Source organism: Chionomys nivalis, chromosome 16 (genome assembly GCF_950005125.1).
Source record: "Chionomys nivalis chromosome 16, mChiNiv1.1, whole genome shotgun sequence".
NCBI classification, from domain to species: domain Eukaryota; kingdom Metazoa; phylum Chordata; class Mammalia; order Rodentia; family Cricetidae; genus Chionomys; species Chionomys nivalis.
In genome coordinates this window covers 24,395,195-24,418,309 of record NC_080101.1, presented here as the reverse complement: position 1 = coordinate 24,418,309, position 23,115 = coordinate 24,395,195, and the positions used below count along the sequence as shown (strand labels likewise).

The window sequence follows — 23,115 nt, the reverse complement described above, 5'->3', positions numbered from 1 at the left end:
TATATTTTTAAAAATATTTAAAAACAAGCACCAAGGATTAAGTCTCCTGAACTGGGATACCTGATGCTGCTGCCCATGCCCTAGTGCAATCGCCTCGCTGGAGCCACGCGGTACAACACGACCAGGCAGTGATCACACCCTCATGAGGGGCCTCGAAGGCACTTTCAACATCTCTGCACCTAAAGGCTGTGGGGGTCAGGCTGTTGACTCCAGGCTGGGGGGAACAGGGTGAACCCCAAAGCCACAGCCTCTGAGGGCGGCATCGGAAGGCTAGGGAGAGCGGGTCGGCGGGCGGAACTGGGTCCGGGACACCCCCGAAGGCGCGAGGCAAAGGCTGTCGCTGTCGCACGGACGTGCAGGCGAGAGTGGGAGGGGGTCCCCGGCCCCGGAAGGTCTTACATCAGCCAGCCCACGTGCGACCCGAGGGCCAGGAGGCGCGCGCGGCCCGGGAGGCGGTGCCGCAGTCCGGGCTGAGCTTAGGGCGGCCCCGCCCCGCCCTCCGTGCGCCTCCCTTGGTCCGTGCTGCAGCCCGGGCTCCAGAGCCGAGCGGCGCCGCGCAGGGCCGAGTGGAGCCGAGCAGCCGCCGCGTCGCGTCGCCGGTTTAAGCGCAGTGCGCGGCCTTGGCCGGGGGCGGCGGTAGTGAGGCCAGCGCCGCGCTCCAGCCCCCTTTTCCCTCCATGGTTTCTCTCCGCTCCCGCGAGTAACTTGGCTCCGGGGGCTCCGCTCGCCCGCACGCCCGCACGCCGCACGCCGCTCGGGACCACGCCGCCTCCGCCAGCCGCCTCCTTCCGACGGCCCTCGCCGCGCAGGCCGGGTCGCCTCTCCCCCCTCCGCCCCCGCCGCGGAAAGTTAAGTTTGAAGAGGGGGGACGAGGGAAACATGGACATGAAGAAGAGGATCCACCTGGAGCTGAGGAACCGGACCCCGGCAGCAGTAAGCAGAACCCCCTCGGGCGCCCGCGCCCCCGATGACTTGCAAGTAATGGTGGCCACCTGCGGGCCACCGGGCTCCGGCCACGGCGCGGGGAAGGCGCTGCTCGCAGCTCGGACGGGGACAGGGGAAGGCGGGCGGAAGGCGCGGAGGGGGGAGCGAGCGCGCGGGCATTAACTCTTTGGCGCCCGCGGGCCCCCGTGGCCACGGGGAGGACGGCGGGTGGAAAAGCAAACTTTGAGCCGCTCGCCCGCCCGGTCCTCTCCCGGAGGGAGCGCGTGTGCGTGTGGCCGGCGGCGAGGGCGGGCGCGGGGGTTGTGTAACGCTGGGAGCCATGTTTGCAGCCTCCCGGGATGCGCGGCCGGGCGGAGGCCGGGCCTGCCGAGGAGCCGCGCCGCCAGGCCCGCCGCGGGGCCGGCCCGGCTTCCATGCTCCCCGCGGCTGGCGGGGAAGCGGCTCGGGAGGCGTCGCGGGCCGCGCCGAGGAGGGGGGTTCGGGTCCCTGAGGGGCGCGGAGCCCCTCGGGCGCGGCCTGGCGCGGAACGGGGGAGGGGCGGGCCTGGCGGCGGAGGTGGCGCAACCGCCGCCCCTCCCGAGGCCAAGTTTGAAAAAAGGATGCGCTTCCCGCCATTTTTCAAGCCTAAAAATACAACTTTCCCCCTCCTTTGCCCGGCTCGCCTTCGCCCTCGGCCTTGCCCACGCGGGCCTCCCGGGTTCGGCCGGGCACCGTCACCGCGGTGGCTTCGCCCTCCCCCGCGCCGCCGCCCGGGGCCTTGCCCGAGAGGGAGGCCGGCCCCTCGGTGTGGGCGGCCGGCGGCTCCGCGCGCCAGCCGGGGCGCGCCACAGCGCCATGTTGGCGGGCGCCGTCTTCCTCCGCCGGGTGAGCCGGCCGCCCTCGCGCTGCCTGTCGGTCCCCGGGCTGCCCCCGCCCCGCGGGCTCGGCTCCGCGCGCGCTGGAAGCGCGGCACTCGGCCACCGCCGCCGCCTCATCCCCTCGCGGGCGCCCTCCCCCTTCTTAAAAGGGCAACGGTGGCCGACGCGGGGCTGGGGTGGCCTGGGCCCCGCACGTGCTCCGCGCGGCCTCCGCGACCGACCGTGCGCAGGCCGCGGGCCCGACGCCGCCCTCGTGCGCCGCGGCGCCGGTGGCCACGACCCCGGGCCCGAGCTGTCGTCTGGGACACGGGGGGGCCCGGCCCGGGCTGGCGCACGCAGGTGGCTGTGGCTAACAAGTTGGGAACTTGTGGCGATGGCCTGCCTAGGTGCGCCTGGCGTGCCCGAGGCTTTGTGTTCCTGCCACAGGCCTTGAGGTCGGCCCCGCCGAGGTGCGGGGCGGTCCCTGAGGACTGATTGGGTGGTGTCCCTGTTCCCGGGGCCTTGAGGATCTCACCGGCACGTGTCCGTCCCTTCTACCTCTCAGTCAGACATTTTGTGCCCACCACGTGCTGGGAGATTGAGTTGTTAAACCATCTTCTTCCTTCAACTTGCAAAGATGAGTTAATGTGAGTCCAGGCGAGCCACAAAAATTCAACAGAGTGAGAAATAACTAAATTTGGTAAAAGACCCATTTTCAGCTGAAACTGTCTTGCCACGGAACTATAAAAGCGTATCTGTGTCTATACGTTTAAAGCGCCCAAAAGCAACAAGTGGTTGGTGGGTACCGCGCTGGACATCCTTGGTCTCCAGGAACATTGAGTTATTGCGAGAAACGGTGTAAACGAGACATGGGCCTTCTGGGCCTCAGCAGAGTCATGGGCCACGCTAACTTGGGTTAGAGGGGCCTTGTGAAAGCGCCAAGATTGTGGAGGTGTGAAGGGGAATCTCCTAGGGGGAGCCGAACCATTGGCCGATGCTTATTTGGAAGAACTTTGACCTCAAGCTGAAGGGTTTGAAGGGGAACATGCTGTAGATATTTTTGTGATTTTATTTTATTTTTTCCTAAAGTCAGGGTCTCTTCTAAGTTTTCATTGCTCTGCCTCAGCCTCCCGAGAGCTGGTCCTATCACATACAGTAATGCTGTAGTTTGGGGGCTCTGAAAGGCTTTTCCAAGTGTCATAAGGGTTAAAAGTGACAAGTTCAGAGATGGCGCCTTTTAAATGAGCTCATCTCTCTTGAGTGTGATGGCACACACCTTTTGATCCCAGCACTCAGGAGACAGAAGCAGGGGAGATCTCAGTAAATGTGAGGTCAACCTTGTCTCAAAAAAAAAAAAAATCAGGTAATGTCCTAAAACCTGTGCTACTTCCTGTGCTAGGGAGTAAGGTTGGCCCTTAAGACCCTACAGACTTGTCATGTGGGGTGCCAAAAAGATCCCAGGTCCCTTCTCAACGTGTTTTTTTGTTGTTGTTTTTTTTTTTTTTAAATTATTTTCACATACATTTGTGTTTTGCCTGTGTAAGGGTGTCAGATCCCCGGAACTGTAGTTATAGACAGTTTGTGAGCCGCCATGTGGGTGCTTTGAATTGAACCCTGGCCTCTTGGGAGAGCAGTCAGTGTTCCTAACCTCTGAGCCTTGTCTCCAACCCGAGTGTACTTTTAAAGTCAAATGAGGTCTAAGTGAAGGGGGTGAGTGGAGGTTTGATGTTTAAATACATACTGGTGTTTAAAACTAAGTGAGGTGTATGCGTTTGTCGGTGTTGTGGGGTTGTTTGTTTGAATCTTGGACATCTCCGAAATGATATTTCCCATCTTGGTGGTGGGTTCTTTTTCCTTCAAAGTATAAAAGGCCCAAGATGACATGTTCAGGACCATATGCTACACCTCTTATTAGTTATAAACATGGGTGTGCCCCTTTCCTCAAAGGAGATTTTTAAATACTTGATTTTTTTTTTTAAGTCCAAAACAGCTCTTGTAGAAGAGTGTATTTTCACAGTGGGGGGAAAATGGCATCGCCCTCCCCCCAAAAAAATATTCAAAAGATTTTATGGGCAAGCATAGGATGAGGGTGCTGGGGATTGGACCAAGAACATTGCTCTACCAGCTCCCAGCCTTATCTCCTACGAGCTTAGTTTGTGTAGAATACCATGAACTAGATGGGGGACTCTTGGTGCCAGATCTCATGCAGTATGAAGCCATTGGTTCATTCCCCAGCATTGCCACCCCCCAAATAGGAAAGAGTTTTTACTGAGAGTAAATCGCACAGTGCTAGAACATATATGCCACAGAAGCTGGTGGGAAAGCGCTGGCACACAGTAGCAGGCACACCTCGGTTGGAAGGCGGCCTGCTCTGGTATGAGGTTCTCAGCCTCCATTCGTGCACACAGGCTGCTCTGTGTGCCCCTTCTCACCCCACAGCCAAGGGACAGCTAACCCTCTACCCGGAGTTGGAAAACCAAGTAGCTTCATACTGGAGTTTTTTTTAAAAAGGAATTTCTTTCCCCTCCTCCCCCCCCCCCAGCCTCGCTGTGCTGTGTACTTACACTGCTCATCAGTCTGTCTTATGACTAGCTCACTGGGGAAGCAGACTTCTTAGGCACATCTTCCTTTTTTATTGTCCTCTTTGTGGCCCCCACCCCCAAGTTTTGGCATCTGTTGTTTAGTGTGATATAATTCTGAGCTCTATGGGATATTCTAATTGGTTGCATAGCAACTAATTGGGGTTGTTTTCCTTTGTACAGTAATACATCTTTAACGAAAATTAGATGCAGATAAGCCAAAAACGGTTGATAAAAATATGCAGTACACACTTAACCTTTCCGTGCATTTTGTTTGGTGTGTGGCCTACAAAATTGCTTCATTTTGTTCCTAACTTGAACCGTGTTATAAACATGGACTGTCTGGTGCTTAGAGAACAGCCCCAGTGTCTAATTGCTTTTCAGAATTGTTCTCTTTAATCCACACTTAGGACACAGGCATTTCCTCTTCTAGGGTGGGGTATCTTTCTCAACTTTCCTGCCATCTGAACACACTGAACGACTGTTGCTATGAATATGAGCCTAGTTGTCTTTGGGTTTTTAAAGTGGGGGGGGGGTCAGAAAAACAGCTTTTGGGAGTTGGTTCTCTCCCCGTGTGGGTCTCAGGTTGTTAGCAGTGAGCATTTTTACTGCTGACCCGTCACCCTGGCTGTCCTGGAACTTGCTGTGTAAATCAGCCTGTCCTTAAACTCAGTTTCAAAACCTGCCTCTGCTGGGTTCTGGGACTAAAGGTGCATGCCACCGTGTCCAGCTTCACCTCCTTTCTCCCAAATTCTGGGGTCAAAGGTGTGCATCACTGCTGTGGATTTTTGGGGTGCTGGGCATCCGACCTAGGGTGTTCTGCATACTGAGCAAATGCTACCAACAGAACTCCATTCTCAGCCTTGTCCTTTGTTGTTTATTTTGTTTTTCTGAGAAACCCTATCTGGAACTCCAGATCCTCCAGGCTCTGCCTCCCAAGTGCTGGGATTAAAGGTGTCTTCTGCCATCCCTGCCCAGCCTTGCCATTTTATTGTGTTTTGGGTATTGAATTCAAGGCTCCCAGCATGCTGAATTAACCATAGTACCCAGCTCTACCCCTTTGCCCTCTGTGAATACATTGCAATCATTCTTGTTTTTATTTTTGAAATTAAAAAAAAAAGTTATGTGTGTTCACTGTTAAGTTTCTGTGGGGGTCAGAGGACAACTTGGGGAATCTATTGTCCCCTGTTTGAGTTTATGGGGTATTTGGTATAGGGCAGTCTTTTCATAAAACAAGCATATTTAGTACACTGCAGAGAGAAGCAGGTATGGCAGTAACAAACCACTGTACTTTGACACAGGACTGTCACCCGGCACTAAGCAGAAGGATTGCCATGAATATGAGGACAGTGGTGTGGAGAGTCAGAATATGGGCCTAGCGTGGACTTGTGAAACTTCACAGCCCATTTCCAGTGACACTCTTCCTCCAACAGTGCCCTACCCCCTAATGCTTCTCAACTAGTGCCACTCCCTGGGGACCAAACATTTCAAATACATCAACCTATGGGGGGCATTTATTCAAACCACCATAACTCAAAATATTTTTACATTTCTGGGTCTTTTTCCTCTCCTGGGACAAGTATGTAGCTGGGGAAGTATTTACCCTGACCATAGGTAAACGCGGTCATTTCTAGAGTAGCTGAAGGAATGGAACTGAGAAAGGGTTGGAAAGGGAAAAAAAGGAAACTTAATGAAAAAGTGCTGGATATTTGACTTTACTGGTAACTAGAAAACCCAGTGAAAGAGAGCTAAAGAAAAGCTGGTGGCCCCACTCAGGAGGGCAGAGGCAGGTGGATCTCTAGGTTCCAGGCCAGCCTGGGGCTTTACAGTGAGACTCTGTCCAAAAAATAAAATAAGAATAGCTGGCTTCAAACTCTAGCTGAGGATGACCTTGAATCCTGATCCTGCTGCCTTTTTTGCACAAAGTATTGGGATTGCAAGCCTGAAGCACTGTGCCATTTGGTTTTAGGGTTTTTTGTTTGTTTTTTTGTTTTGTTTTTTTGGGGGGGGTTCTAGACAGGGTTTCTCTCTGACTTTGGAGCTTGACCTGGAACTAGCTCTTGTAGACCAGGCTGGTCTTGAACTCACAGAGATCTGCCTGCCTGTGCCTCCCGAGTGCTGGGATTAAAGGTGTACACTACTACTGCCAGGCTGTTTTTAGTTTTTTGTGGGTTTTTTTTTTTTTGTTTTTTTTTTTTTGGTTTTTCGAGACAGGGTTTCTCTGTGGCTTTGGAGCCTGTCCTGGATCTAGCTCTTGTAGACCAGGCTGGTCTCGAACTCACAGAGATCCGCCTGCCTCTGCCTCCCAAGTGCTGGGATTAAAGGTGTGCGCTACCACCGCTGTTTTTAGTTCTTAAACATTTACTTTGCCGGGCGGTGGTGGCGCACACCTTTAATCCCAGCACTTGGGAGGCAGAGGCAGGCGGATCTCTGTGAGTTCGAGACCAGCCTGGTCTACAAGAGCTAGATCCAGGACAGGCTCCAAAGCCACAGAGAAACCCTGTCTCGAAAAACCAAAAAAAAACATTTACTTTATTCACGTTTGAGAAAGAAGCAAGTTCAATGGAGAATGACCAATATGAGTAAATTTGGCCTCAAAAATTAAACTTTTCCATCTCTGAGCAGAAGGCTGCCCTGCTGGTCTTTCCAGTCACAGTGTGCAGGTTGGGGGCCGCCTTTCCATATTTAGGGGTTTGTTTGTATTGTTTGTTTGAGACTGAGTCTTACTATGTCACCCTGGCTGTCCTAGAACTCACAGTAAATGCTGGGATTAATGGTGTGTGCTACCATGTCTGGCTGCTTATGAAATTAATGAAGTACTTTTATTTGTGTATATCTATATCCCTGCCACATGTATTAAGGTCTGTACAGAGGCCAGAAGAGGATGTCAGATCCTCTGGACCTGGAATTGGATGCAGTTGTGAGCCACCTGCTCACAGTTTGGGCACTGGAAACTGATGGAGGAGCAGCAAGTGCTTTTAACTGCTGAGCTATCTCCCCAGGCGCAAAATTTTTGTTTGAGTCTGTGTCTCATGAACAGAGGCTTTTTCAAACTCTAAGCTTAGATCAAGGTTGAACTCAAACTTGCCTATTCCGCACCTGCCTATGCACTAAGATTAACAGGCATGTACCACCATCGTGCCTTGCTGTCTCTTTTTCTGAGATGGTCTTGAATCTGTGGTCCTACTGCCTTCACCCCTGAGAAGCAGGCATGACTGTCTTGGACCACCACTCGGGCTCTGTTGAGAACTTTACACAGACCTGAGGGCAGCTAACCAGTAGTACTTGTAGACTTGCTCTGAGCACAGCCCTAAGACTTGGCCTTAGGTGGCAGATCCAGCTACCAGGTTGGTGTCTTCCCAGCCCCTTCCGTTTTTTGATTTTTTTTCTCAATTAAAAAAATAATATTCTGTGTGTATGATGTGGAAGTACCAGGTAGTGCGTGTGGAGGTCAGGGGTCAACTGTATAGTTAGTTCTCTGGTACTTTTTACAGGGTTTCTCTGTTGTAGCCCAGGCTGGCCTTGAACTCTGGTCTTGAAGCATGAACAGCAATGCTTCCCTAGCACCAACCTTGTAGTCCTAGTGATAGATTGGCTTGATGTAGTCCTGTTTACCTCCGAGGTGGGATGGACGGGAGCCCTGCTGTGTTCAGGGTCCTCTTATTTTAGGTTATATTTTTTTGAAGATTTGCTTTGAGGCTGACTGGGACTATGTAGCTAGCTTAGGCTGCTGAGGTTACAGGCGTGTGTCACCACTCCCGTCTTGTTTTTTTGTTTGTTTTAAATGAGGCATCCCCCGAAACTCAGGGTCTGTATGTCCAGCTGCCTGTGTGCACCTGTACTTCCCGTGGTATTCATTTTCTCCTCAAAAAATGTTCCTTGTAGGTCCTCGTTTCTCCTAACCAGAACATAAAACCTCTCTGATCATCATCCATATCCAACCCTAAACTCAGGCCCACGTGTGTCAACTACTTTAAAAGCCCTTTTCCCCAGCTGCCTCTCGATCATCTGCATTGCATTTTGCTGTTCGCCTTAGCCTACGTGTATCTGTGTTGCTTGTTGTGGCAGGGTTTCTTTGTATAGAGACAACGTGGACTTTGAATTCAGAGTACACCTGCCTCTGCCTCAGTGATGGAGTTGCTGTGATATTTTGGCCCTCAGCCCCAGTAGTAGTTTCTTATGACCCCTCCCAGTGGTTAAAGCAGAATCTTGGCAACTGAAAGAACTATCCAAGAGGTGATTTTTATCCCTACCTGGGAGGCAGTGTAACATACTCTTTCATCCCTCTTTGGACATATTCATGTCTTTTTGGTTTTTCGAGACAGGGTTTCTCTGTAGCTATGCTAGCTCTTGTAGACCAGGCTAGCCTCAAACTCAGAGATTTACCTGCCTCCTGAGTGCTGGGATTAAGGTCATGCGCCACCACTGCCCGGCCATTAATGTCATTTTTATATGACATTTTAATTACATTGTTACACAGGAAATGAATCAAAATCTTAGTTGGGCATGATGGTGTACATCTGTAATATCAACACTCAGGAGGTAGAGGCAGTCAGGTCTCTGAGTTAGAAGACAGTCAGATCCATATTGAGTTCTGCTCAGCCAGGACTGCATAGTGAAACTCTGGCTAAAACAAAAGATCTGAAACTGGAAAGTGTGCAGGTGTAAAAATCCTTAGCCAAGATTTATTTGTGACTTTTCTTTGAAAATGGCAAAGAAAGGCTAAGCATGGTGAGGTACGCCTTTAATCCCATCACTCAGGAGACAGAGAAAGGCAGGCCGAACTCTTTGTTTGTGGCCAGCCTGGACTACATAGTGATTTTCAGGACAGCCAGGACTATATAGAGAGACCCTGTGTCAAAAAAATAAGACAAAAGGGCTGGAGAGATGGCTCAGTGGTTAAGAGCACTGTTTGCTCTTCCAAAGGTCCTGAGTTCAATTCCCAGCAACCACATGGTGGCTTACAACCATCTGTAAGGAGGTCTGGTGCCCTCTTCTGGCCTGCAGACATGCACACAGACAGAATATTGTATACATAATAAATAATTTTTTTTTTTTTTTTTTTTTTTTGGTTTTTCGAGACAAGATTTCTCTGTGGTTTTGGAGCCTGTCCTGGAACTAGCTCTTGTAGACCAGGCTGGTCTCGAACTCACAGAGATCCGCCTGCCTCTGCCTCCCGAGTGCTGGGATTAAAGGCGTGCGCCACCACCGCCCGGCTAATAAATATTTTTTAAAAAAATAAGACAAAATTAAAAAAAAAAATCTGGCAGGGAACCTATTCAAAAGCTGGGTGGTGGTAAGGTCAGTTACTGTGCTTCAGAGCAGTGGGCTCCTTGAGATCAAGTGCTTAGTGCCATGGTGATCTTGATGGTGAAGTAGAGTGTTCATCGCCCTGTGGCTGTGCTCCTCCTGGGCTTTAAGAGCGTCTGAGAGGGTTTCTTCACTTCGTACTGGATCTAGGACATAGTTCTGAGAACTGTGGTGTCTGTCTGGGATATGGGATATACACCATTTGTGGGGGCGCGTTGGCTTTGGTTTTGTTTTTAATTGGCTTGAATTAACAGTGGTCTTTGGGTCTTACTATGCTACTACTGTAGGGCTGATCGTGCTTTGTGTGTAGCTGGGCCTGCTTTAACTAAAAGCTGTTCTTTATGTGGATGTTTTGTGGGGTTCTATTTAGAGTTTTTGCTTTTGTTGTCTCCTGTTATGCTTTTTAAAGCTTATTACCTTTTTGTTTGTGTCCACAGGTTCGAGAACTTGTCTTGGACAATTGCAAAGCGAACGATGGAAAAATCGAGGGGTTAACGGATGAATTTGTGAACCTAGAGTTCCTCAGTTTAATAAGCGTAGGCTTGTTTTCAGTTTCAGATCTCCCCAAGCTACCGAAATTGAAAAAGGTGAGTTTTCTGTTTGTTTGTTTGTTTGTTTGTTTGTTTGTTTGTTTGTTGAGATAGGGTTTCTTTGTGTAACAGCTCTGACTGTCCTGGAACTTGCGTGTAAGCCAGGCTGGCCTCTAACACACAAGAGATCCACCTGACTCTGCCTCCTGAGTGCTAGGATTAAAGCTGTGTGCCACCACTGCCTTACTCTTTCTTTAGTGTTTAAAGGAACCATTGCGAAGGAGAAATGTATAGGTTAGGTCTGTGTGGCAGAAACACGGGCTTTAGTGAACTATGGCACTGTGAAGTTGTAGGCTGTCTTTCTTCCTAAGGTGGTTCGGTTTCATCACCAGTTTTTATTACACTTGGCATGCAGAGTTGCAGCAGTGCTTTGGAAATAATCCCTGTTAGATTATGAATTACTTTATAAATAATTGGTTAATTGTTGGAAGTTTTATTTCCATTAGCTAGGTTTGCTCTTAGGCTCAGGCTCAGGAGTCCCAAGAGCCTCCCTCTCTCCATGCTCTAACATAACTGTTGATGAAAAGGAAAGTGAAGACTTGTCTTTCTATGTAGGGTGTACATGTGGTTATGTATTGCCTCAGAGGCATCAGATCTGGAGGTGGAGTACAGAGAATTGTAAGCTGCTCCTGTGGGAGCTGGGAACCGAACCCAAGTTCTGCAAGGATAGCAAATACTCTTAACTGCTGTATCATTTCTCTAGCCCTATCATGTAATTTTTAATAATAGAGTTTAAAATGTGTTCTGGTTTACTAGACAGTCTATGCATGTAACAAAACCTGCTACAAGCCAGGCCATGTGGTATCTGCTTGTAATTCTGCTCTTAGGAGGTAAAAACATGTAAAGGACTGTGGATCCCAGACCAGGCAGAGGTACTGTCTCCTGTGTCTGGGCTCCCCATCCCATTTAAAAAAAAAAAAAAAAAAAAAAAAAGACCTACATTTCTCTCTGGCCTTGACCGTTGTTAGTAGTTTACTTCCCTATAGTCACCCTCTTGCCTTCTAGTACTTCCCAGAAAGGGCAGAATACTTAAGAAAAGTGTTTTTTTTTTTAGAGGTGGAAGAAGCATTGCTCCTGTGTACTGTTTATTGGTAGGTGTGGCCACAGACTCAGAAAGAAACTACAGTTTTTCTAAAGCCACCCACAGAACGCTTGTGCTAGGGTCAAATAAGAATCTTTTGGGATTGAGGTACAGTGCAGTTGGGAGAAGAGACCTGGATTCTTCATTGGACTCAATTTGGGCTTCAGGCCATGAGATTGGATGCATATGTTCATCGTGGTCTTCCCCTCCGTTAGCCTTCTCTGGAAACCCTTAATTAGTGTGTTCCTCACTAATTCCAAATCTTTTGAGTCAGCAATGAGATTAAGCACCACACTGGTTTTACCCACTCTTTCTCAGATGTTTGGTTCTTTAAGACACAGTCTCATTGTGCAGCTAGGATGAACTAGAACAGTTCTGCCTCAGCCTCTCAAATGCTGAGATTGCAAGTTGCACCATACTGGGCTTTTTCTGAAGACTTTAAACAGAGATCACTCAACAGACTGAGGAGGTTATCTTACTTAAAAGGCAGGCAGGTTGAATGTTAAGAAACAAGTACTAAAAAAATTGATATATAAATGGCTTTAAATGTTATGCTAGTAAATGCCTTGTTTCTTCCTGTAGGAAGATGTGATATTCTAGCCATGTGGGCTAAACACAGAAAGGAAGTTTCTACTATTAATGGTTTCCAGAAACTATGAGAGCCAGTGCCTGACTCTTTATTGATTATAGACTAGCAGGGGTTTATGTGAGTGGGGCACCTACTGCAGCATTCATATGTCAGTCAAAGAACAGCTCAAAACTCGGGTTCTCGGGCTTGTCCCATGTGCTTTATTACAGAGCCATCTCTCTCCTACCCTCTTAGACCAGGAGTCTAAATTGTGGGTCATTGCTCTGTGTCAAGTAGAGTATTTCATGATGTGCCAAAGTTTATTTCATGAAGTTGGTATTTTTTTTTTTACTTGGTTTTCCTTTTTTGTTGTTTTCTTTGGCAGTTCTGTCTTGTGTACTAAGGATTGAACTCACGGGTCTCATGAATCCTAGACAAGCACTCTACACACTGGCTATATATTCCCAGGTCTTTTGTCCCTTTTAAACTTGGAGACAAGTTCTCTCTGAGTTGCATAGGGTGACATGTTGTTTCAGCCTCCTGGGTCACCACCATGCCCAGCCACATGACATGTCCACATTTAGCATACCAGGCATGTGTGTTGTAGCACAGTGGGTAGATCAGGAGTCCTTGAGCTCAAGTATATGGAGTCAGTGTGCAGCTTTGATCATGGACCAGTCACAGTTTTGCAGTTCATTTCCCTACGTGTAAACAAAAGAATGTGTTTATTATAAGAACAAGTGAGGTGTGATGTGCTCTGAAAAGTGACCAGCACCCCAAACACTGTATGATGATTGGCTACCTTTATCTTGTCACCAGTATGAAAAATTGGAGCCATCTGTGTGGCCTGGGGTATCTTGTACTTCCTGTCTGCCTGTCTTGTCTTTTTTTTATTTATGTGTATGGGAGGTGGGGGATGCCCTTGGAGGCCAGAAGAAGATAGTGGATCCCCTGGAGCTGGAGTTACAAGTGATTGTGAGCATTCCAACATGGGTGCTAGGAACTGAACTCCATCTTCTGGAAAGACAACACCTGCTCTGAACTGCGGAGTCTCATGACCTGAGTGTTAATCTGCAAAAGAGTTTCACTTACCTAATCTCTACGTCTTGTACTCTGAGACATTGGCAATTTTTAGTGTGGCACTTTACTGAGGATGCTATTGCCTGACCTGCAGCTGAGAGACTGAAAGGAACTTACTGTGGAGGCTAGTGCCAGGCTTCCCAAGAAGCCTCTGGGGATCAGGTTTTACAACCCCCTTGCCATAACACATACTCAGTGCTCGGTGTTGATTGCATGGTCTTGAAGGGGGTATCTGGTGCCCTCTTCCAGCCTCCATAGGCACTGCGTGCACCTGGTGCCTATACAAAGCACACAAAGTCTTTTTACAAACTTTCCACCTTCTGGTGTGTCTGCTTCACTCGTCCTAAATGTTGGTGGTATCTATAAACTCTCTGATTTGGATTTAATCATATAAAATAATGTATAATGATCTAACAAACAAGGCTTTGGAGGGAGCAGTTCTACACATGCTACATGTGTTGACTTCTGAGAACTACCAAGGGAGTCAGTTTTCTCCACCACGTGTTGGACCTGACAGATCAGGTCAGCCTTTACCTGAGGAGTACTTCACCAGCCCTTGTAGTTTGACTGCTATTTATTTTTGTTAGGGGAAAGGGTCGCTTTGGTTCTTGGGCTGGCCTGGAACTCAGGCTCCTTCCGCCTTGCCCTCTACTGAATCATGGGGTTGCAGATGTGTGTAGTGTCTGCCTTCTGCCTGGTTCTTTGTTACAGGTATTTGCTTTTTACCTCAGTTCAATAGTGAGTGATTTTTCTGTACATGTGTTTCCTTTTAGCTTGAGCTCAGCGATAATAGAATCTTTGGAGGTCTGGACAGACTAGCAGAAGAACTTCCAAGCCTCACACATCTGAACCTAAGTGGAAATAAGCTGAAAGATATCAGCACCTTGGAACCTTTGGTAGGTAATTGAGAATATAGAGAATGGATTGTTGTCATATTCATTTTCATATTTCTAGTGGGAGAAATGATTGGGAAATATAATTGGCTAAAAAAATGCTAGAATTATACTCTTCATAGAGTGACTTTTAAAGGTCACAGTCTCTAAGGTGTATTCCTGGGGCTTTGCTTCACTGGCTGAAACTATAATGGAATCTTGCAGTAGAGACTTTTTTATTTTTTTAATCCTTTTTAAAATACATAGTTATTATAGCCTTAAACGTGTCTCCTAATTTTTCCCACTAGACTGGCCAAACTATTCTGTATTGTAACAGAACTGTCCGTCTTAGGTGGCATTTCAGCACAGTCAAGGGCAACCTCAGAGATTGGTGATCTGTGTACCCCCTATATTACTGTTGCAGAGTTTTAGGTAGAAATAGATCTTCAGTCTTACTGTAGGTTAGCTAAAGAGACCAAATTTAAAGTGTCTTTTGGGTTGTGAACCTGGAATATGGCCTTAAGCAAACTGAGCAGAAAAGGCGGTGTTTCCTGCCTTTCTTAAGAGTGCAGGACAATCGGGAAGAAGACACTATTTTGTGGACTGGAAAATTGTTGAAATGATTGCAGGCAGGGTTAATAACAGGAGAGGCAGCCCCTGAGCTCAGACTGCACTGTGAGAGAGTTAGACAGAGGTGTCGTAGAAAATAAAGGGTTTTGTCTGACTGGAAGAATGCTATGTTTGAGGCTGTGGGTTTGGCTCAGTTGGTGAAGTACTTGCTCAGAATGCATGAAGCCCTGGATTCCATTACCTCACACTGGTGCCTGCCTTAATCCCAGGAGATCAAAAGTTCAAGGTCATCCACCATTCATAGCAAGTTTGAGGCCAGCCTGAACTACTAAGTCCCTTTATTTATATATTCATATTTGAGCTTCTATTTGCTGTATGTGTTTAGAGCTTATTTCTTACCCTTGTTCCACAGATCTTTTCTGCTGTCCATCACTAGGTGCTCCCATGTCCTCAGCTTTGCTAGTTTCTTTTTTTTTTTTCTGTGTAGAGCAGCCTGTTTCCTGAGTTAAAGGTAATGCATTGAGCTTTGCTGTATCCAAGGACATTTAATATTTCTCATTGAAGGCTTGTAACCCAGGGAAGAGAGAATGGCTGTCCTGTTTAGAGAGGAAACTGGGTTTAGAAAGCTTAAGTAATTGTTTGGATTTAATGACAGGATCAAATCCAAATTCACTTAATTTTTCATTGCCCTTGGGAACTGTTTTCTTTCTACATGTAAATTGATTCCATACCTAAATTTCGAGAAAATGGAATTCCCAAAGGAATAGTCATGTTAACACTTACCCATGGTCTGTGCCAAGCCTGTGTTTATTGTTTGGTGGCAGATCTCTTTATTCTGGGCTGTGCCGAGCTGAGAACTAGCACCCCCTATACAGAGGTGTGTTGTGTTTGTAGGACGGAAAGTGTCTTTTCTTGTTGGATAACCAGCTGTTCCTGGTTCTCTTGGAGACTGAATTCCCCTGGGAATCCCTGTGTTGGTTTTACTTAGCAGTGAAGCATAGCACAGACAAATACTGTGCAGGGATTGTTTCCTTAAGGGTTCTTGTTCTGGGCTGTAATAGATTATGGTCCCAACACAGGAGAAGTAATCTTCGTTGCTATACTGTACTACTGTAGCAGATGTGTTACACATGGGGCCCTGTGGATCCTGTGGTAGTTGTTGAGAAGTCTCTACAGAGTGAATAGAAGTAGTATGGCCCTTGTTTTACAATGAGGGAACCGACAACATGTGGCAGAGCTACCGTAGCTCCATGTGCCCCAGGCTGCTTGGAAAAGCCTGAGCTAGGTTGGCCTCCTGGTTCTCACCTGGAATAAAGGAAATCTGTAGGAAAGGTGAGGGGGGAGACTCTGGGTCCAGTGTTGACTTGTAAATGTTCTAGAGTGGGGAAGACACCATCCTCATCCTCATCACCACACATTGTGAACACTGCGTTGAGCCCAGTTTTGACAGGCAATGCAATGATTGTGAATGCCTCTGCTTGCTACAGGGACATTAACGAGAGACAAAGAAGGCATCAGTTCCAACTTCCTGGGACACACCTTTTTTAAGAGACCTGGGCCATCCAAATCATCCCCCAAAGCCCTTCTAAATTCTAAGAAGGCAAGCAAAATTATTGTTAATAAAATGTTTAATGTTTATTATGGCTAGCCTATTAGCTTAGATCAAGTTTCCGGCATGGTACACTTGTTAAGTTCTTAGCAATATTTACACATCACATCGGGATCCTGTATAATCTATATTTTGAGCCTGCTGGGCTATAGGTACAGTTTTACTGCTTTAAACAATCTACATAGGACTGTAGTCGTGTAGGATTTGTTATTGTCAACTTGCTTATATTTCATTTCCTACATTTCATACGTACTATATGACATGTCCAAATTACTTGATAATGGGTGCTTTGTCAAACATCTAAGATTCATGCTGTTTGGAAACAGGAAGGCCTTGAGGACCCTGTTTCATCAGTGGCCCAGTCCACTAAGTAAATAATTTTAGGCTATCCAGGGGTGGTGACCTGAGGGGCCAAAGCAAGAGGACTGAGACAAAGGCTACATGGTGAGACATACACTTCAGAAGAGGGTGGAGGAGGGAGGAGCACATTACAGTAAACCTTTCTAGAGATTGCTTGAATTGATTTTCCTTTTATGTCTTATGTGATATAGAGTCGGCTGTTACTGTAGCCAGGGATAGTATCGAATCTTAGATCTTGAGATTGAGGTGGGAGGATCGGGAGTTCTAGGCCAGCCTAGACAATATAGAAAGGCTCTGTCTCCAAAAAGAAAGCTAGTGAATAGCCTGTGCTGGTTATTTGGGATGATATTACAGCATTTTTTTTTTTCTCTTTGGCAAGAAATCATACCTGGGTTTCTGAGGTCATGGTCTGCCCGGTAAGAAACCTAATATAAAAATTGCCTGCTTAAAAAAATCAGCCACCCCTAGACATTTGGGAGTTGGCTTTCATAAGCACAGTGTTTGATGACCACTCTGGTATATGCCTGCAGGCCAGAAGAGGGCACCAGACCTCATTACAGATGGTTGTGAGCCACCATGTGGTTGCTGGGAATTGAATTCAGGACGTTTGGGAAAGCAGGCAATGCTCTTAACTGTTGAGCCATCTCTCCAGCCCACCTTGATGACCAATCTTAAATCACTGTATATTGTGTGTTTGGTGGGTGGGTATAGCATCCGCCTGTAATCCTGCTGCTGGGTCTTCCCCAGTTATATGTTCCAGAGACTTCTCTGAGAATAAATTCTGTGAGCCTTTTCCTGATGAGAGGATAGAGATTCTTCTTTAAGGGTCAGCAGCCCATTCCGAGGGTCAGATAATGCAAACATGAAGCTCGGTTGGCATTAGATGTGTGATATGTGCGCAGATGAATGTCGTGTGGCAGTAAGACTTTATTTTGTAGTTGCGCATGGTGATGCTTGCCTTTGCTAGAACACTTGGGAGGCGGGTGCAGGCAGGTGATCTCTGAGTTTGGGGCCAGCCAGGTCCATGTGGAGAGAGAGACCCTGTCTTTAAAACAAAATATTAGTTTACAAAAATAGGTAGGGAGTCAGATTAGCCCATTTTAAAGCCAACTTTGAAAGCAGAGAATTAGAGAGATGCCTTCAGTCCTGAAGCAGATATGTTGTGTCCATATTTCTTGGAGGTTGTGTGAGTGTGGCAGTAACTTTGAAGATGAAATGTCACTGCTGGATTTGCTAGTGCTTACCTCATCCAGAACTTTTTGAGGAAGGGATCTCCGGTAGCTGACGATAACCCTGACATTATGATAGCCTAACCTCCTACAAACTGAGACCACTGGCCTGTGCTACCACTGCTGGGGATCAAAGCCTTGCTCTGGGCAAGCACTCTATCAAATGAGCTACTTCCTTGCCCCCATATTGGTGTTTTTTGTTTAGCTTTGTGAGAGTGCCAAACTTTATTTTGATTTTAAAATTAATAGTTACGCCGGGCGGTGGTGGCGCTCGCCTTTAATCCCAGCACTCGGGAGGCAGAGGCAGGCGGATCTCTGTGAGTTCGAGATCAGCCTGGTCTACAGAGCTAGTTCCAGGACAGGCTCCAAAGCCACAGAGAAACCCTGTCTCGAAAAACCAAAAAAAAAAAAAAAAAAAATGATAGTTACATGTGTCTGTCTGTGTGTACACATATAGGAAAGTCACCTGCACCCTAGAAGGCTGTTTGTACTATTACAGAAGGCAGCAGGCTGTATGTGATGATGCTTTAAGTTTACATTAAAATGTCTGGTAATATTAACCTCTTCCAAATATCTTAAATAGACAAAAGGGGTGTGAGGTTTCTCTGTTGGTGAAATCTAAGCTCTTGTGTACCCTTCTGCCCACGGTGGCATACCTCATCCCAGGTTTCACTCCATCCTCCAGTGCTGCTCATGGGCAGGTCCTGTGTACTTTTCAGCGAGGTCACACTTAGAATCCTGTCGCTACCAGGAAAAGATTGTTCTCTAGGGGAGCCAGGGATAAATGGGTAGCAGCTGATTGATAGGGAGCCTAGACTTTTACCTCTTGAAAATGGTTTGGTGACATGTTCTTTTGACTTAGGAATCTTGGTTTTTGGTTCTTTGCTTTAGAAAAAATTGGATTGTCTGAAAAGCCTGGATCTCTTTGGCTGTGAGGTCACTAACCTGAACGATTACCGAGAGAGTGTCTTCAAACTCCTGCCCCAGCTGTCCTATCTGGACGGCTATGACCGAGAGGACCAGGAAGCACCTGACTCCGATGTGGAGGTGGATGGTGTAGAGGAAGCCCCCGACTCAGATGCAGAGGTGGATGGTGTGGACAAAGAAGAAGAGGATGAAGGTGGGTAGACTGGGCATCTTGTGACCTGACTTCTGCCTTTCCATGGTCTTTTTTTTTTTTTTTTAATTATTTATTTATTATATATACACTTACCAGGATACAGTGCCAGATCTCATTACAGATGGTTGTGAGCCACCATGTGGTTGCTGGGAATTGAACTCAGGACCTCTGGAAGAGTAGCTAGTGCTCTTAACCTCTGAACCATCTCTCCAGCCCCCGTGCCTTTCCACAGTCTTGACCATGCATGTGCTCAGTTTGTGTGCCTGTGTTCCTGTTTCCTCGTTTATAAGCTCTTGGTGCGTTTAACCATTAAAGCCCATAGCTGGGGTAAAGAGCTCCAGGTCTGCCAAAGTAGGTGCTGAAAGTGAGTTTGTAGGGCTGGGCACGCAGAACAGGAAGGAAACTGCCTCTAGCCTGGGCACCTAGGACTCTGGACTATTGTGTGGCCTTGGGATTAAGCCTACAGGGGTCCTGATTTGACAGCTGCTCTCAGGTGCCTTTCCTAGGGTGACGGTCATGAACCCCTGGTCTTCTTTCTACTGTCCTGGGCACTTGGTTATGCCATCACACCGTGCTTCCCACAACCAAACAAAAACCTAGGAGTTTTCAGTCATGGAAGAAGTAGAAAGCCTTCCTCCTGTATGAAATTGAGGCAGATTTCATTCAGTAAGAGTAGGATGAAGTTTGAAGTTTTTTGCTTTTAGGATTAAGGACTGGTCAAAGCTGTAAGTCGCCCCTTAACGTAGGGCAACTTTGGGCTCTCTGGCTTTTTCAGGTAGACCCTATGAGTCATCAAGGTTATTCGGTAATTTCTTTTCTTTCTTTTGGTTTTTTGAGACCGTGTTTCTTTGTGTGGCCCTGGTCTCTCTGTAGACCAGGCTGGCCTCGAACTCACAGAGATCTGCCTGCCTCTGTCTCCCAAGTACTGGGGTTAAAGGTGTGCCCAACCTTAATAATTGCTCCTTTGGACTATCTTCAGAAGGAGAAGATGAAGAGGAAGAGGAAGATGAGGATGGTGAAGAGGAAGAGGATGATGAAGAAGAGGATGAAGATGAAGACGAGGATGTAGAAGGAGAAGATGATGAAGATGAAGTCAGTGGGGAGGTGAATGTAACTGTTTTCTTTCCTTCTGTGTAAAGGCAGAGAAAAAGGTGGAGTAGAAAGACAGGCAAAGGCTTGACTGACAATGGCAGCTTTAGTCTTAATACAGGATATGCCTGCTCAGTGCTGCCTAGATACAGCACTTGTGTCTGAGATACCTTTCAAAGAAAGGATGTAGCATTGTGATTTAAAGTTAAATGTTCTTTTCCTTTAGAAGAGCAACAAATGGCTGAGTTTTCTATAAGAGTGTATGGTTAGGACTGGAGAAATGAGGAATGGCTCCGAGGTTAAGAGCACTGACTATTCTTCTAGAGGTCCTGAGTTCAATTGCCAGCAACTACATGGTGGCTCACAACTATTGATAATGGAATCTGATACCCTCTTCTAGGTTGCAGGCATACACGCAGGCAGAATACTACATAATAAATAAATAAATAAATAAATCTTTTTTTTTTTTTTTTAAAGAAAAAAAAAGACAACGGTGTATGTTTATAATCCAGAACCTAGGCAGAAGCAGGAAGATCACAAGTTCAAGACCAACCTGGGCTAAAATTCTATGCATAGATGCATAGGGTCTGGTGTACACTCCTACCCCACATTCGGGGGGGGAATCTGTTCAAACCAATAATTTATTTATTATGTATACAATGTTCTGCCTGAAGACCAGAAGAGGGCGCCAGATCTGTTACAGATGGTTGTGAGCCACCATGTGGTTGCTGGGAATTGAACTCAGGACCTCTGGAAGAGCAGTCAGTGCTCTTAACCTCTGCGCCATCTCTCTAGCCCCAAACTGCTTATTTTTGAACATTGATATTTTTAAAATATTTTTATTTTACTTATTGAACTCAGGTCTCAGTATCTCAGAATAGACTAAACTGACCACCTGCCTACCCCCATCCTGTTTTAATGGTTGGGATAACAGGTGTGTACAAAAATACCTGGCTTAGAGGGCAGTTTTTCTTTTTAAATCAGAACCTTGGAGAGGGAAAACTGTGGTAGAGATGTAATACTAATCAGGGGGGAGGGAGAAGGAAGAAAAGAAACCAGAGCCTCGAGGAAGGGGAAACTGGTTAGGATGTAATAATAATCGAAGGAAGGAAGCTAGAGCCCTGAAAGTGCTCTTTTCCTGACCTCTCCCCCACCCCCAAGATTTGCGTGTGTGCACGTGCCCAAATGTATATTGTATGAGTCGCTTGCATATATGTCTATATATTACATACGAGCCTGGTGCCCTTTAAAGTCAGATGGAAGAGCATTGGATTCACTAGGGCTGAAGTTACAGCTACTAGGTAGGTGCTGGGAATCAAACGTTCAAGACTCTTAACTTCTGAGCCATCTCTCCAGACTTTTGCTTGTTAAAAAAAAAATTAGCATCTCTTTGCAGCCAAGTATGTAAAAATAACAGTTTTCCCCCAATGTGATGTTACAACTATCTGAAAGTATATTCCTATTTGCATTTTTGGTTTTTTTAGAGGGATTGGTGAGTGAGTGCTTATGTAGCCTAGGCTGTTGGAGGAGGCTGCTTGTTTGTCCTGGCCACCCAGAATTGAAATAATCACAGAGAAACCATATTATTTAAATCACTGCTTGGTCCATTAGCTCTAGCTTCTTATTGGCCTACTCCTACATCTTAATTTAACCCATTGCTCTCCCTGACTCTGCCTTCTTCCTCTCAGCATTCAGTTCCATTTTCCCCCTGCCTACCTAAGTTCTGCCCTGTCAACAGGCTAAGGCAGTTTCTTTATTTATTAATGGTAATCACAGTACACAGAGGGGACTCCCACATCACCAGGCTAGCCTTGCTTGAATTCCTGATCCTCCTGCCTCCATATCCAATTGCTGGAATAACAGTGGTAAGCCATCAAGCCTGATTTTGTTTTGGTGTGGGTGTGTGGGTAGGCACACGGATGCACACCCATAACAACCTGCATGGAGACATAGGACTTTTGAGAGTTGTTTTCTTCTTTAATTCTCCCATTTTGTCTGTGTGGGTTCTAGTGATTGACCTTAGGTTGTCAGGGTTTCACCTCTACCAGTTGAGCCTTAGCAGCATACAGTGGTGTTGAGCTATTCTCTTTCGTTTAGGAAGAAGAATTTGGACATGATGGTGAAGTTGATGAAGATGAAGAAGATGAGGATGAAGGTGGGTCTGATGCATATATTCCGTTTCTCTTCTCAGTAAAAAATTGGATGAGTTAGTGCTTGCATGTTCTCTCTCTCTCTCTCTCTCTCTCTCTCTCTCTCTCTCTCTCTCTCTCTCTCTCTCTCTCTCATTGTAAGAGGTTGCTAGTGTTACCGCCCAGACTCCAAAATAACCATACAGAAAACTATATTAAGTGTATTGCTAGCTATCTCTTCTAGAATTAACCCATCTCCACTATTTTATATTTTACCACGAGTTTCGTGGCCTACCGTCAAGGTTTCAGCATGTCTTATCTCTGGCGGGGGCTCCATGGCTTCTCTGGACTCTGCCTCCTTTCTCCCAGCATTCAGTTTAGTTTCTCCCTGCTAGCTCTGTTCTACCCTATCAGGCCAAGCCAGTTTCTTTATTAACCAATGGTATTCACAACATATATAAAGAGGGGAATACCACATCACCAGAGAATCCCAGGCAGAATGCCTTTACATGGTCTCACAGCTAATTATTTTATTACAGAGGAGGAAGAAAGCGGGAAAGGTGAAAAGAGAAAGAGGGAAACAGACGATGAAGGAGAAGATGATTGAGACCCGAAACAATCTGCAAGAACCAGAACTGTTGAGTATTGGTTGGACTGCTCATGGATTTGGTAGCTGTTTAAAAAGGTAGCTGTGATACGACCCCAGGACACCCCACCCAAAGAGCCAAAGAATAGTTCCCAAGACATTCCGCCTTCCTCCGTTTAGCCCCTTGGTAATCCACCACCAAGCCTGGGGACTTCTGCCCCAACAAAATTGTAAACGTTGTTAGGTTTTCGTGTAAGACTCTTGCTGTATCGTGACAGCAGTGATTGGTGAGTTGACCGTCCTGGCTGCCAGTTACACTGCGATTGTAACAACATTTTTACTTTCTGTACAACAAGGAAAAGCTTTGTAAATAAAATCTTAACATTTTGGGTCTGTTTTCTCATGCTTTTCTTTCTTTTTTTAAGACAGTAGGACATTTTATGTGATGACTGCTCAAAAAGTATTTTCTAAGACGAAGTAAAATAAACGCATTACTCTTTGGTAAAGCCTACTTGTGCTCTCACGTTTCTAAGTGGTCTCTGGAGGACAGGATTGGGGTCTG

At 46.8% G+C, this 23,115-nt stretch overlaps 1 protein-coding gene across 1 annotated transcript; it reads left to right on the top strand.

The window, feature by feature from the left end:
* Positions 1 to 537: 537 nt before the first annotated feature.
* Anp32b (acidic nuclear phosphoprotein 32 family member B) lies at positions 538 to 23,064 on the top strand. Its single transcript, XM_057791058.1, has 7 exons — positions 538 to 933; positions 10,108 to 10,257; positions 13,763 to 13,885; positions 18,521 to 18,749; positions 19,729 to 19,853; positions 21,936 to 21,993; positions 22,507 to 23,064. Exons 1-7 carry the CDS (start codon positions 880 to 882, stop codon positions 22,572 to 22,574), a joined length of 807 nt encoding a protein of 268 aa, XP_057647041.1. The 5' UTR covers positions 538 to 879; the 3' UTR covers positions 22,575 to 23,064.
* The last annotated feature ends 51 nt before the right edge of the window (positions 23,065 to 23,115 follow it).

Coding starts and splice junctions, on each gene's coding strand:
- Anp32b (XM_057791058.1), top strand. CDS start 880: ATGGACATGAAGAAGAGGATCCACCTGGAGCTGAGGAACCGGACCCCG. Junction 10,258..13,762: donor AGCTACCGAAATTGAAAAAG/GTGAGTTTTCTG, acceptor GTTTCCTTTTAG/CTTGAGCTCAGCGATAATAG. Junction 13,886..18,520: donor TCAGCACCTTGGAACCTTTG/GTAGGTAATTGA, acceptor TCTTTGCTTTAG/AAAAAATTGGATTGTCTGAA.